This window comes from Octopus bimaculoides, chromosome 11 (assembly GCF_001194135.2).
Source record: "Octopus bimaculoides isolate UCB-OBI-ISO-001 chromosome 11, ASM119413v2, whole genome shotgun sequence".
Lineage (NCBI taxonomy): Eukaryota > Metazoa > Mollusca > Cephalopoda > Octopoda > Octopodidae > Octopus > Octopus bimaculoides.
The window spans coordinates 42,945,272-42,960,131 of record NC_068991.1 but is presented as its reverse complement, the minus strand read 5'-3'; the positions used below and the strand labels follow the sequence as shown (position 1 = coordinate 42,960,131).

The 14,860-nt window shown below is 33.1% G+C and overlaps 1 protein-coding gene across 1 annotated transcript in view; it reads right to left on the bottom strand.

Annotated features, from left to right (window-relative positions):
- The window catches only part of LOC106873164 (vasodilator-stimulated phosphoprotein), a gene marked incomplete at its 3' end in the record, with an annotated part of 184,441 nt that overhangs the window by 99,446 nt on the left and 70,135 nt on the right, over positions 1-14,860 (bottom strand). Inside the window, exon 3 of the mRNA XM_014920393.2 lies at positions 6,227-6,392. Within this exon, the coding sequence (XP_014775879.2) occupies positions 6,227-6,392 (166 nt within the window). The remainder of the gene's footprint in view (positions 1-6,226; positions 6,393-14,860) is intronic.

Genomic DNA, 14,860 nt, shown 5'->3' with positions numbered 1-14,860 from the left:
GTTACCGGCAAGGTAGACGTTTCAAAGTCACTGTCTTGTGGTGCTATCAGTGATAGCATGGTAGATAAGTCAAAGGTAATAAGACATGGAATACCGCCACAACATAATTGTAGCGACAAGAATATTAGTGCCAATGATAACGTACAAGTGGACTATGATATAAACAATTCACAAGGATAACGTTGAAAAAAAAAAAAATTTTTACAAGAAAATAAACAATTCATGCAGATGACATTGAAAAATTTTTCACATGGAGAAATTAAAAACTCCACATTTTTGCTGTACATATTTTACAAAAATATCTGTAAGATTATGGAAAACTTGTTAGAGGATCTAGTTGGGTCGCAAAAACAGCAACAACAACAAATGTTACAACAAATGAAGTTGGTTACAAAACCGGAAAATACGTTTTTGCCAGACCATGTAGCAAATTCAATAAATGAATTTAAGCATGACCTGAAAGAAGTCACTGTTGAGGCATACTACTGAAGATTTGAACAAATTTTCAAAAACGAATGCCAAAACTGGACAGCCAAAATGAAAACGCGTCTAATTCTGAGGAAAATGGCGACGACAGAGCATTAAAATACTGTAACTTTATATTGTCTAAAAAAGATTCTCACATAAATTTTACGGACACAATTGACATTTTATGTAAAGATGTTCAGTGAAAACAATATCGGTATTCAACACGTTGGAAGTGTTTGAACATGGAGAAAAGTGACGACAAAGACTTTACCACATATGCAGGTAGAGTGAAGAGAGAGTGCAAGAGATTTAAACTGGATAAACTAACTCCAGAATTGTTCAAGTGCCTGATTTTTGCTCAGAGACTTACTGCTAAAAAGGACGTAGAAGTCAGAATGAAAATTCTCACAAAGCTGGAAATCAGCCAAAATATAACTCTCTTAGAAACTGTCAGAAGAGTGTGATATATTAAAAGTGAGGCATGATACAGAAGAAATCCAACGCAGATAAAACCAGTGTGGAAGAGTCAGAAGATGGATAAAGTGTTTCACAAAAAATACGATATACAAGCGAAGATAAACCCATGTATGGCATGCGGTGGAAGGCACCTGAGAAAAGAGTGTCCATTCAAAAAAGCAAAGTGTTTTCATTGAGGGAACACAGGACACATTAAATCGTACTGCAGAACAAAGATGATGAAAAATTCGAAAAAAAAGAGAAAAAATAAATAGTTTATCAGTAGAGGAAAAAGTTTGTACAACAAACAGAAAATCCATTAAGGTAAGAATCGAAACAGCAAGTGTCAAAATGCAATAAAACATGGGTAGTGACATCACTATCATAAATGAAGAAACATAGCAACAAATCAGTAAACTGAAATTACTTAAATCAAATAAAGTAGCATATGGTGTTACAAGAAAGAAATTATATTTCATTGGCAAATGTATTTGCAATTTAACTTTTCTAGGTGAAATGAGAAGGACAATCATTTATGTGTTGAAAAAAAATCACTAAACCTATTTGGCACAGAATGCATGGAGTTATTTAAAATGTGGGATACCCCCATTAGTCTTCTTTGTGAAAATGTAGTTAGCACAGTCTAAAGTTCAAAAGAAGTAGAACAACTGAGACAAAATATCAAAAAATTGTTTCCAAATGTTTTTGGAGGGATTAGGCTGTTGCACTAAAACAAAAGCGAAGATCACAGTAAAAGAAAAGGCAACACCTGTCTTTATGCCCAAATGGAATGTACTATTTGCAGTGTTGGACCAGGTTAATAAAGAGCTAGAAAGACTAGAAAATCTAACTATAATTGAAAAAGTCAATCATTCAGACTGGGCAGCTCTGATGGTTTATGTAAAGAATAAAAATAATAAAGAGTGTGTGCGGACTTTTCAACTGAATTAAATGACTGTTTAGGTAAACACAATTATCCATTACCAAGCCCAGAAGAGGTGTTCTCAAAACTAAATGAAGGAAAAATTTTCTAGAAGCTAGACCTCTCGGAGGCCTACCTGCAGATACAGGCAGAGGAAGATTACGCACACCTTTTAACAAACAACGCACACCATGGATTGTATAAATTCAAGTGGCTTCCTTTTGGAGTAAAAGTGGCACCTACCATATTCCAATAAGTGATGGACACAATGTTAAATGATTGTGACTTTGCTATCACTTATCTCAATGATATTTTAATAAAGAGCGAGTCAGTGGAGCAAGACTTCGAACATATTTAAAAAGTATTCAGAAAAATAAATGAATACGGGTTTAGACTAACAGAGGAAAAATGAATTTTTGATGAAAAAAAAAAAAAAAAAAAAATCAAATATTTAGGTCAAGTAATTGATGAAAGGGGATGAAGACCAGACCCATCAAGGGTTACAGCAATACAGAATATGCCTGCCCCAATGAATGTCAAATTGTTACAAGCACTTTTAGTCTCGGTAAACTACAATCAAGTATATATCCTGAACATACACAACACAAGGTCTCCACTAAACGAGCTGTTAAAAAAGGATGCCAAATGGTTTTGGTCAGAAAAATGCCAGAAGACATTTGAGGAACTAAAAAGCATGTTAACTTCAGACTTGTTGCTTACACACTTCGATCTGAAGTTGGAAATGACACTGGCAACAGATGCTAGTGAAGATGGCAGCCAAAAGGCCAGAGCTCACATGTCAAGGATGCTATTGCCAGCGTAATAGCCAAACTGAAAAGGAGGCATTAGGGATTATATTTGGCATAAAAAGTTCCACAGGTTTATACATGGTAGACAGTATTGCCTGTTGCTAACAATTTATGGATCCAAGAAAGGAATCCCAGTATATATAGCAAATAGGTTGCAGCAATGGGACACCATACTACTAAACTATGACTATGCAATGGAATATTTACCTTCATAAAAGTTAGGAATGCTGACAGCCTATCCAGATTTATACCCAGAAATGGTGGACCATTTGAGGACACAGTAATAGCAGCCTTAAGAGCCAAAAGGGAAATTAAACACATAATGTGGAACATTGAACAAGAGTTACCAATAATACTAGAGGAGATAAAGTGACATGTCAAAAGATAAGTTCATTAATGAAACAAAAAAAAAAAAAACTATGGTCAGCTGAAGGAAACAAAAATAGGTTCAGTAAGAAAAAACAACAACAGGTAAACATATATTTAACTTGTGAAGGCATACCGATGTATGGCCAAAAGGTAGTGATACCTGAGACTTTACAAAAATGTATGTTGAAAGAATTCCATATTGGACATCCAGGGATTGCAAGGATGAAAGCGCTTATGCGCAGTTATGTGTATTGGCCGAAGATGGGCAAGGAAGTTGAAAATGTAATAAAAGGCTGCAGAGGATGTGCTCTGGCAGCAAAGTTGCCTACTCAAAAATGGGAGCCTTGGCCAGAAGTAAAAAGTCCATGGTCAAGACTACATATCGATTTTGTGGGTCCGTTAAATGGTCATTATTACTTAGTGGTAGTTGACAGTTTTACAAAATGGCTGGAAATCGTTAAGTACAAAAGACCAACCTCTGAAACGGTCTTGTGGACATTTTTAAAAGAGCTTTGAGAAAAACAAACAAGGAAGTCACAGACCAAGTCGTTCTGCCACAATTCCTAAGCATATACAGGGTAACACCGAACCCCAATACACCAGTAGGAAGCTCACCAGCAGAGCTGATGCTTGCAAGGAAGGTGAAATTGGTTTTTGATTAACTGTTACATGGTGAGGAAGGAAAACGAACCAGGAAAGACAATCCCAATTTTTTTCAAAATTGGCGATAAGGTGTACATGAGGTCATATAAAAATGAAAACAGTACTGAGAAGAAGGAAAAATTATAAAGTACATAGGAAAAATGATGTGTGGAATTAAAAGCAGAAAAGGTATTGAAAAAAGACACAGAAACCAATCGAAGAAGAGATTCATAAAAAATGGACCAGACAGGTTAGAAGAACCTAAGGAATGGCTGTATGATACATTCCCAGTACCAACACCGTTACAGGTGGTTGAACTTATGTGTACAAGTGAAAGAAAAAGGAAGAACACAGAGTTCCTACAAATAGACACCAAAAAGGATTCACATTATAACACTTAGAAAAGAAAATTCCATATATGTTGTCATGAATGTACTATACCTAGAAAAGGATTGGCTAGAATGCTTTCTGATCACAAATCTGGTTGAACAAAGCTAAAATAACTTTCATGCTAACTATTAGAGAATAGTAGATTGACAGAAATGGTAGAAATTTGGACTAAAAGTCTATCAGTATTCAGAATTATCACTCTACACTTAGAGTGCAAATTTTACTGGGGTTGCTTTTTTGCCTTTTAATTACTTAGAAGTTGATAAAATAACTACCAGTAATATACTGGTTTGATTGAACTGACTTTACCCATCCTTTATTGATTTATAACATATCAATGCAAGAAATAAGCTACTATTGTGGAATTTCTCTTTTTCTCATACTAAACTGATTTGTATCCATCTATGAGGAAAAGAGAGAGGTGGTGGTTGTGGTAAAGGAGCAAATTAATCAACAAAATATTTTTTTAAAAATCCACCAGTCATGAATCTTTATCAAAATACAAAGAATTTTGATCAAGTATACAAAAGAAATATCTCCAATGGAGTGTGAATTCAATTCAGAAGACTATTATTTTCCCCATTTGGCCAACAATAATAATAACAATAATGGAGTTGATAAAAAATCCTGGAGATGGTTAAGATATGTTTTTTTAAAGAAGACAAAAAAATTGATTCTGGCTGCTGAAGAACAAGCTTTATGAACCGACTCAATCAAGTGTAGAATTAATAAAATAGTAGTATCACCTTTCTGTAGATTATGTGAAAAACTATCTGAGCCAGTTAGACATATTAGTAGATGCTCAAAGCTAGCCCAAAAGGAGTACAAAAATTGCCATGACAAAGTGACAGTGCAAAGACACTGGGAGTTGTGCATGAAGTATGGGCTACAATGTTCCAACAAGTGGTATGAGTGCCAACCCTTGGCAGTAGAAGAGAATGATCATGTGAAACTCACATGGGATATGTTAATATACACAGATAAGAAGCTGCAATATAACTGACCAGATAGCACTCCCTTATGGAGGGAGTCCAAAGAATGACCTTTCATCAACATTGCTATACCTGCAGACCAGAATATTGAGGAAGACAGAGAGTGAGAAAGTCAGGAAGTACCAAGGCCTAGCATTGGAAATGAAATGCATCCATGAAAACTCAAAAGTGAGTGTGGTACCTATTGTGATCAGTGCACTTGGGATCATGTCAAAGAAAGCAATATTCTGGCATGAAAAGCTGCAAATACTAAACTTCATAGGAAGTACTCAGTTGGCAGCAATAAGTAGAACAGCATATGTATTGAAGAAAGTGTTGCATCTCTAAGCTGCAGAATGGAGCTGAGATGTAACAGATAACTCAGGAGAAGTTATGATGATGATGATGAACACTGGTCTTCTAGTCTAATTAAGTATAAAATCTTGAAAATTCTCTAAGATTCAACATCTACTATCACTATATGATAAAGAGTAGGAAGAAAGTGCCTAAAATTCTTGATATGGTAATACCTGTGGAGCAATACAAGGTTGAAAAGCATATATCAACTATGTGGTTACTGAAAATGGATGTATAACCAGTAGTGATGGAATGTCTTAAAAAAACAAAGTGCCAACTAGACACCATAAACCATATTTACACCATTTTTATCAATTTCACTGCTATAATAATTATGTTAATTTGTGTAGGCACAAAGTCAATTTTACTGGGGAGTGTTTTAATTAAATAACAAATTATTACAAATAATTTAGTACATCTTAGAAACAAAAGGCAAAACTGATAAGCACAATTTGTTTGCAAGGGAAAAGAAAAAGCCAATACAGAACTTACAATATACTATTAAGCAAATTAAGGTTATGCATATCATCCTTTGCACTATATCCATAACTATTAACAAATATATTTTTTTGCTGCTTAACATCAGTTTTGCAATGCTAGCATAAATAGTGTGATTTTTTGCAAATTTCCATTTTATTGGACAAACTGCTTTATACAAATAACCATTCATTCTTGAATTGATACTTGTTGTCAACTAGGGAAACTGAATTGAACGTTATATGCCTTGTCTAGAAGGATAACACAGTTAAGCTTTAACCTCAAAGTTATCATACTTTCCATGCCAGTTATTTTGAGTAGGCAGACGAACCACCACTAAAAGTAATAATTATAATGTAACTTACATTCGAGGGTTTCTAACGCACTGAGCATTGCCTGTGCAAAACTATCAGCATCTTCTTTGCTTGTGAAGTTAAGCCCATAGACTAATCGACTGTCTCGCCATTGGTGGAACGTTTGTGTTGCTCTGTTGTATTTAAGTCCTTTTAAAATTGCACAATTAATAACAACCTGAAAGAAATAGGAAAAGAAAATTGAAACATATAATTGAGATCTTCCACCTCATGTATACCAAACACATGCTCACTGGGTAGACAAGGTAGGCAATACTTACTCATAAACTACAAATATTAATTACTGAAAAGCAAATGATTTCCTATTCATTACAAAAATGCATACTTGATGTTTGAAATTTAATCAATAATTCAGTAAATGGCTAATATTTTGATATTACACAGTCACTATCTTCCTGTACCTTTTGACCTCATATGTAGATGAAATACCAAAATATATTGAACATTGAGCCATAAAGGCAAAATAATTCTCCATGTTATACATTTTTGTTCCATCTCATACTGATCACTAGAGCATGAGAAGTGTGTGCATGTGGTGTACATTCACCTATGGCGATTGTGTGAACTTTCAGAAACATTTTATTTTGTGAAAACATAAGATTGTATTAATAAATATATATTCTACATAAAAATACACTTGTATGCATTCACTATGTTGTATATGCATGCTTACATATGTTGGTATTCAGAAGCCATTTAACATTTTTTTAAATGCAAGATGGACTCAGTAGTGGTGATGCCATGAAAAAAGCACCCAGTAACCCAGTACACACTATAAATTGGTTGGCTTTAACTGCACCAAACTGACATTGAAGCATGATGCAGTCCTCTGGCTTGTCAGATTCTGCCAATCTATCCAATCCATGCCAGCATGGAGAACAGACATTAAATGATGATGTGTGTATATATATATATATATATATATATATATATATATATATATATATATATATTTATATATAAGTAAAAAATTTGCTGTCAAAAACGTGGATTAAAAATCATTATGCAAACATACAAATGTGTGCGTATAACACACACACATATATACATCTCTTTTCTCACCATACATATGCCAAAGATAACAGGGTTACACAATTTTTAATGAAACAAGGTCGCATAAGTAACCATAAGGTCAGAATAAGGATGTGGGCAATCAACCCTTGTAATAACAATAAAGTTAGCTATGAAATACACACAGTATGAAAAAAAAAAAAAAAAACTAAAAAAAACTTTCTCCCATTTAGATGAAAAGGAAGGAGGGAGGGGAGGAGGATATTTGTAAATAACTGTGAGAATGAAGAAATAATTTTATAAATCAGTGGGTGGGAAATAGCTATGATAATACACAAGTGTTTTTAACTATTTCCCTCAATGATGGAATCTATACCAAAATACCATCTTGGTTGTTTCAGAAATTTTCAGTTATTAATATTCCAAAAACACGGAGTTATGCTAATGAATTATTCTAATAAATTTTAGAATCTTGTTGCATCAATAGATGTAGTATCAGTAGAAGTCCTTTTCAAAAATATTGCCACAAAATCTGGCTTGGTTAGATTTTGAAGTATATAAAGTTTGGTGTGTTTCACTATCCTGAATTCAAATCCTGTCAGGTAAAGTCAACTTTGCCTTTAAATACTTTGGACTCAATAGACCTTAAATCAATCTAATAGGCTTCTTTCTTTTCTTCACTTGTTGCAGTGAAATATATACATCCACTGGGTGGAGAATCGTGTATTTATTCATTCTTTTATAATTGTTCAGACTGAGCTATGATCTCATCATAAAATAGATTTTGTTTTCATTATGCTGAGAAGGAAAAGGGGAAAGCAGTACATACAGCCTTATTTGGCCTTTGATGACTTGGGGATTGGTAGTAACCTGGAGAAGTTAGTACAGTTAATGAGTCTGGTGTTGCTGAACAGTAAGGAGCGGTAGGAGAAGGCAGTACCTTGGAAACTGTATACAAGGAAAACATGTAGAAGAGACCATTGTGAGATGATTAGCTTTATGACAGATCAAAGGTTGTAGAGTGTTATCCTCTAGGACAGCCAGCCTTCCTTCACTATACTTAACATCTTAAGTGTGCACCTTTTCACATATATAAGCATTACTACATAGGGCATATTAAGTTTGGTTTTAAAATGGAAAACAAATCTCTATGCAGTCTTGTCTTTGAGAAGATTTTATTTAAATGTAAGAACAGGCATTGAGTATTCCCCATCAGTTTTACTTGTACAGACCTATGGCATAACAATAACCAATTAAATAATGGAAAGAATGTACAAGTCTTGTTTGACAGCTATACCAGATGTCACTTTGACATGAAACAATGTAGCAGTTGGCAACATGAAATCAGTCTTGCTGAACAGTTTGGTCAATGATTGTTCTAGAATTTGTTGACTTGCAATATGTACTAACTAGTTTGATGTTAAGAAGCAAATCTTAAATTGGTGGATATTTACAGTCAGGAGATATTGAACATGAAGAGTTTTGCTTTTAGAGTATATATGGCCAGAGAGGGGAAATTTCATGAAGTCTCTAGTTGGAAGTTGAATTCTCTGCATTTAGGTACCTAAATTTTCTATTTCTGCAAAGCAACCTCTACAAGAAATTGCTCCAGTTTGTTTCATCTGAACATACTGACCCTACAACAATTTTACTCAGGTAGTTACAAGATTTAAGGTTGAGAGCATGGATGACGGACTGCTTCACATGTAGCTTAGAGTTCTTTGTATGAAACTTGTAGAACCAATTGAACCTGTAATTCCTCAAGTGAAATATGTAATGAGAAAGCAGACATTTTCTATGTCAGTGTGTGTCAAAGCAATCAATTTACCACTTCAGTATTGTAGTTCTCAGTAAGAGCTCATGTGGCCTTTCCAACAACATGAACAGCCAAGATAAAATCAGCACTATGGTAGTTATAAATAATAACATGAAACTATGGAACAAGCAAAGCATATAAGCAGTAAGCCAAATATTTAGTTGTTTCTTTTGTCATTAACTGATCATGCTAAAGAAAAATAATTTGACATGCTTCTTGTAAAATGCTTTGCAAGTGACCACCAAAAATAGACAAGTCTATTGGAATATTGACCAAAATGTAGTGAAACAACAATAGACAGACAAAAGTTTGCAAATTATACCTCAGGGTTGTTAAAGACAAATTAATTGCTGTCTGGTTGCTTATTATATATTCAAATGTCCATTATCGATAATGAAATGAAAAATTAGCTCATTATACTAAGAAAAGAGTTACAATATTTTATTAAAATCATTTGAAATATTTTGGTGGACACCCCACCACCTCTGCACAATTCACACCTGTTAGAAATACAATTAGATTAATATAGAATCCTTCATTAAATATTTCTATAATAATGGTGAAAATATATGAGTCAAAGATTGTCATAGGTTAAGTAAAATAGAATTGTATGGGCTATTTAATAAAATAGGTAGCTTCTATTAACTACAAGCTCTTAATTTAAGACAAAAGAAAAAATGACAACATCCTTAGAACATCAAATGGAGCATCTCTCTATTTCTTACACATACACACACTCAAAAAGAGGTAAGTGGAAGGTTTCAGTATGGTCATTACAAATTAAACTAACAATTCATATAATAGTCATCAGATGGGATAACAAGAGATTAATTTCATTTAACATTTAATTGTTACATGCAAATAACATAACTGAAGAGGAGTTCCAATGTTTATACAATTCTTGGATAGAATAACAACAAAGTGTCTACTATATATCAAGTTAGTATTAACATATTTAATGCAGTCAGCATAAAAAATCTAATTAGAAATACTTATGTGGTGAGGAAAATGCAACATTAGATCAATAATCAATGTTATTTTAATCATTTTGGCAAATATATTAGAGCTGATTTGGTATTATTAGACCTCAGCCAAGTATAGACTTCACTGGAGTCTGAGTAATTAACATCAGTGATATATTTAGTTTTCTTAATATGTTAATTTTTCATGCCTACTTATGTACACTATTGTACATCTATTTAGTGATCCTTTTATCACAGCCTAAAGTGCTTTGCTGAAAAGGTCTAACAAGATTGAAAAATGTTTAGTGTTAATATAATCGTATGTTACATTAATAGTTGTACGTAACATTGATAAACTTTACAAACAAGCCTTATTGAGGTTGACAAATCTACAATCAGATGCCCTTCTTGTCACCAAGTAAGGATTTTCTATTTTACTGATCTTAACACACTGACACTAACAAAACTGCTGGACCACAGGATATGCAGTTTCAGGGAGATATAAACATATCTTCCTCATCATTAAAATGGTGTTGAAGACACAAAAATATGCACATGCATTTACACATGCAATGGGTTTTCATACAGTTTTCACATACCAATTTTACTAACAAAGCAGTCATCCCAAGGCTGCAGTAGGAGACACATGCCTAAGATAACACAGAATGGGATGAGACCATAAACCATGTTGCAGCCATAGTTACACCATATATATGTGGATGGATATGCATATAATTTTACTTAATAAAAACTGATGTGTATGTGCTGTGGAAATACTAATCAAATTTTACACAATGATTAAACCAAATACAATATATATATGTCTTAATAACAGTTTAACTAAACTCCACTTAACAATCCTTCATGGTTGAGTAGGATGTGCTCAAGCCTCTGATGAAATAGATGTGTTGTGACCTATGTGCTTACAAAACTAAGTCATGAAGATATTGAAAATATCTGTAACCCCTACCAAATGTGTTGAGTACTACCTTCTTTCACATGTTCACTTGTGTGTGTGTGTGTGTGTGTGTGTGTGTGTGTGTGTGTGTGTGTGTGTGTGTGTGTGTGTGTGTGTGTGTGTGTGTGTGTTTATTTATTTATTTATTTATTCCAAGATTGTAAAAATCATGTAGCAATAATCTTAAACTGACTTTGGTAGGAATAAAAAATTTTCAAACCGCAGTCAATTGTCTCTTTATTAATGTATTAATTTTATAAAGAAGGCAATTGAGATTACTGTCACAAATGAAAAGATAAAAAATGGTAGAATGATAGAAATTTAAAACCTTAACTCCTTAACCATTTCAACTTTCAACTAAATCCTCCTACATAACTGAACACACAGTTGGAGTTGAAGGTTTATTCATTAGCCACTAGTCAAATATAGTGATAATAGCAGTAGGGATGGAGTGGATGATCACTGTAGTGATTATGTAAAATTGACGATTATTAAGAAGTACAACGCAGGAGAGTGCCAATTCCAAAGTGAAATCAACTTCAGATGAGAAGTTTAATATATTAAAAAAAAAAAACATTTGATGTAAGGCCAAACAAAATAGAGGTCACATTTTACTGCTGTAATGGAACAGTCATATGACAAAAGAGTTAGGATGTACTGATGAGTATAAAACATAGTAATATTGGTGAATTTAGTAGTAGAGAGCTGATGATGATGCAAGTGGTAAAACAGTAAATAGTTAAAGGTTGAATAGTTGGCACTAGTTATTAGCTACAATATATAATGACGACCTTTTTGGTTGAACATAATGTTAAGTTAAATTTGAAAGACATAATCCTTCAAAATAGATAGAAGTCAGTTTTTAAAAAAATCTATTTTGAGGGAGTTAAAAATTTTGATCTCTATTTAAACGTTTCATCTGTTCATATAAATAATGAACAGCTTTAAAATGTCAGAAAGACTGCTGCTATAAAATAAACTTATTTCATAGCAATACTGCTATAAAATAACAAACTACAGTTTAATTTAAATCAATGAATAGTGATTGTTGTAATTGATTCTGGGAGGTCATTAAGTAGAAATCACAGGGTAACAAGTATTTGGTGTAGAATTTGAATAGATCAGAGGTGTTTGCAGGATGTTCGATAATTATAATAAGAATATATACAAGATCAATAGCACCACTAAGTACAGTATAATACTATTTGTATTAATGTTTGTATGGAGGAATTAATACAGCAACACAGAGAATAGGGAGCTAGACTACATATTTAACCCTTTAGCATTCAGATTACACTGTTAAATGTAATGCATATATATTCACATTGTTTTGAATTAATAATGCATTATCTTGTAGCTTCAAGATTTTGATGATGTGACTGTTTATTTTTAGAATCACTTTGTAAGATAGGTGTGAGAGACTGGATGTGATCAGTGTGAACATAAAATAAGTAGAATACTTAGGCTGGATATGGCTGATTTAAATGCATAGTACAATGTGCATAGTCAAGTTCAAATATATCCAGGAATTATAACATAAGCATTATACTATGTAATTCAGCAAATGTATGATTAAAATGTTTTTGACAATTACTTTGATCATTAGAGATGAAACATTAAAATATTTATATCTACATGATATTTTGCTAGGCTTCATCTTTAATTGTCATCAAAGATTCCTATCTTTAATCCAGTCTGGCACCATGTACATACCTCAAAACACTTGATGTCAGTTGGAGCTCAAACAAATTAAAGCACAATGTAGATGCAGATATTAAAAAAAATTACATTTTAAAATATAAAATAGTAAAAAAAAATTATAATCTTAATTATACCTTAAAGTAACAATCTGAGGGAAAAAAATCCTTCAAAGAGGTGTGTTAAACATCCAATTCACTGGTACTTCAGTTGGATACCATATAAATATTGGTATAATTCAATTATAAAGATAAGTTAAATATAGAAATATTCAATTGACAATCCAATAATCTATTTATATTACAATATTACATTAAATACTATGAATATAATATATAGCATAACATAATATTATATAACATAAATAATTATAAAAACCATAAAAGGCCAACAAATTGTTTCGACTTATATATATTTTTTCTGATATACATAATCACAGTTCCATTATATATATATATAGTCACTTCAGGGTCTTGGCTTTAGAAAAAGATGAAATTCCGTGTGAAAGGACGGCTGGATTGTAAAAATTTTATTGTTGTATGTTATGATGACAAGCGACTACCTTGGACATGTAAGGGTTTCAATTGGTATGTGTTTGAAATGTAATGAAGTAAATTTTGATGATTGTTGATTGCACTTACTTGATTGTATCATCCGTTACAATGTTTTTGTTGTTTTTTAATTGTAATTGATGTATGATTGAATAGTTAACGCTCACGCTCATAACACAGACATTTGAATTAATTTTTACAATTCAGCCATCCTTTCACATGGAATTTCGTCTTTTTCTAAAGCCAAGACCCTGAAGTGACTATATATATAATGGAACTGTGATTATGTATATCAGAAAAAATATATAAAAATCGAAACAATTTGTTGGCCTTTTATGGTTTTTATAATTATTTATGTTATATGATATTATGTTATGTAATATATATTACATTCATAGTATTTAATGTAATATTGTAATATAAATAAATTATTGGATTGTCAAATGAATATCTCTAATTTAATTATAATTTAGGGAAAATTAAAAACATTAAATTAAAATAATTCAGGAAGAGGTTTCCATGCAGTTTCTATTTATCAAATTCACTCACAAGGCATTGGTCAGTCTGAAGGTGTCTCCATCCAACCCAAGATAGCATAGAAAATAATGGGTAGCAAATAAATGAATGAATGGGCGTGTACGTGTTTATTTGAATATTTACTTTCTGTATGTCTTCACTTGACAGCACTTCAGTGACAATGTTGGGTTTATATAGGCCAGTGGAACAAAAGTGTCTTGCATGAAAAACAGGTTAGGGTTGGTGACAGGTAGTGCATCCAGCTGGCTTATTCAAGTGATGCCAGCAGGAAAAAATTAAATGTAATGATAATGATGAATGATTTTGAGTTCAACCAACTGTTGACTTCTTGTTAGGCTCATTGACATGTTTATGTAAATTTTATAATTTTTATTTAAAAATTCATTATCTGACAAGGAGATTTTGTTGTATTACTAGCTGAGTTGCAGCAATGCTGGGGCACTACCTTCAAGTGTATTACTTGATTATACATATTTCAGTTTTGTACTTGGCTAAATTACCTTTTGACGTAAAGACTTCCAGCTCAATGCAACATTTAGATTGGTGAAAAGGTGTAGGTAGAAACGCTATAAGATGTACCCAGTGCAAGCTATGGACACGTGAGAGGTGCAGCAATATGAAAGGCAGGTTAACTAGGAAGTTAGTTTTTGTATGTGGCAGATGTTCAGGTACAATAAACACTGAAAATGCGCAGAAAACAACCTCTGTCACATTCCAGGGAGAAAAACTAGATGTAGTTGACAGCTTCCGCTATCTGGGTGACCAAGTTAGTAGTGGGGGAGGGTGTGCTGAAAGTGTAGCTGCTAGAATAAAAATAGCCTGGGCAAAGTTCAGAGAGCTCTTACCTCTGCTGGCGACAAAGGGCCTCTCACTCAGAGTAAAAAGCAGACTGTATGACGCATGTGTACGAACAGCCATGCTACATGGCAGTGAAACATGGGTCGTGACTGCTGAGGACATGCGTAAGCTCACAAGGAATGAAGCCAGTATGCTCCAATGGATGAGTAATGTCAGTGTGCACACCCGACAGAGTGTAAGTATCTTGAGAGAAAAGTTGAACCTAAGAAGCATCAGTTGTGGGGTGCAAGAGAG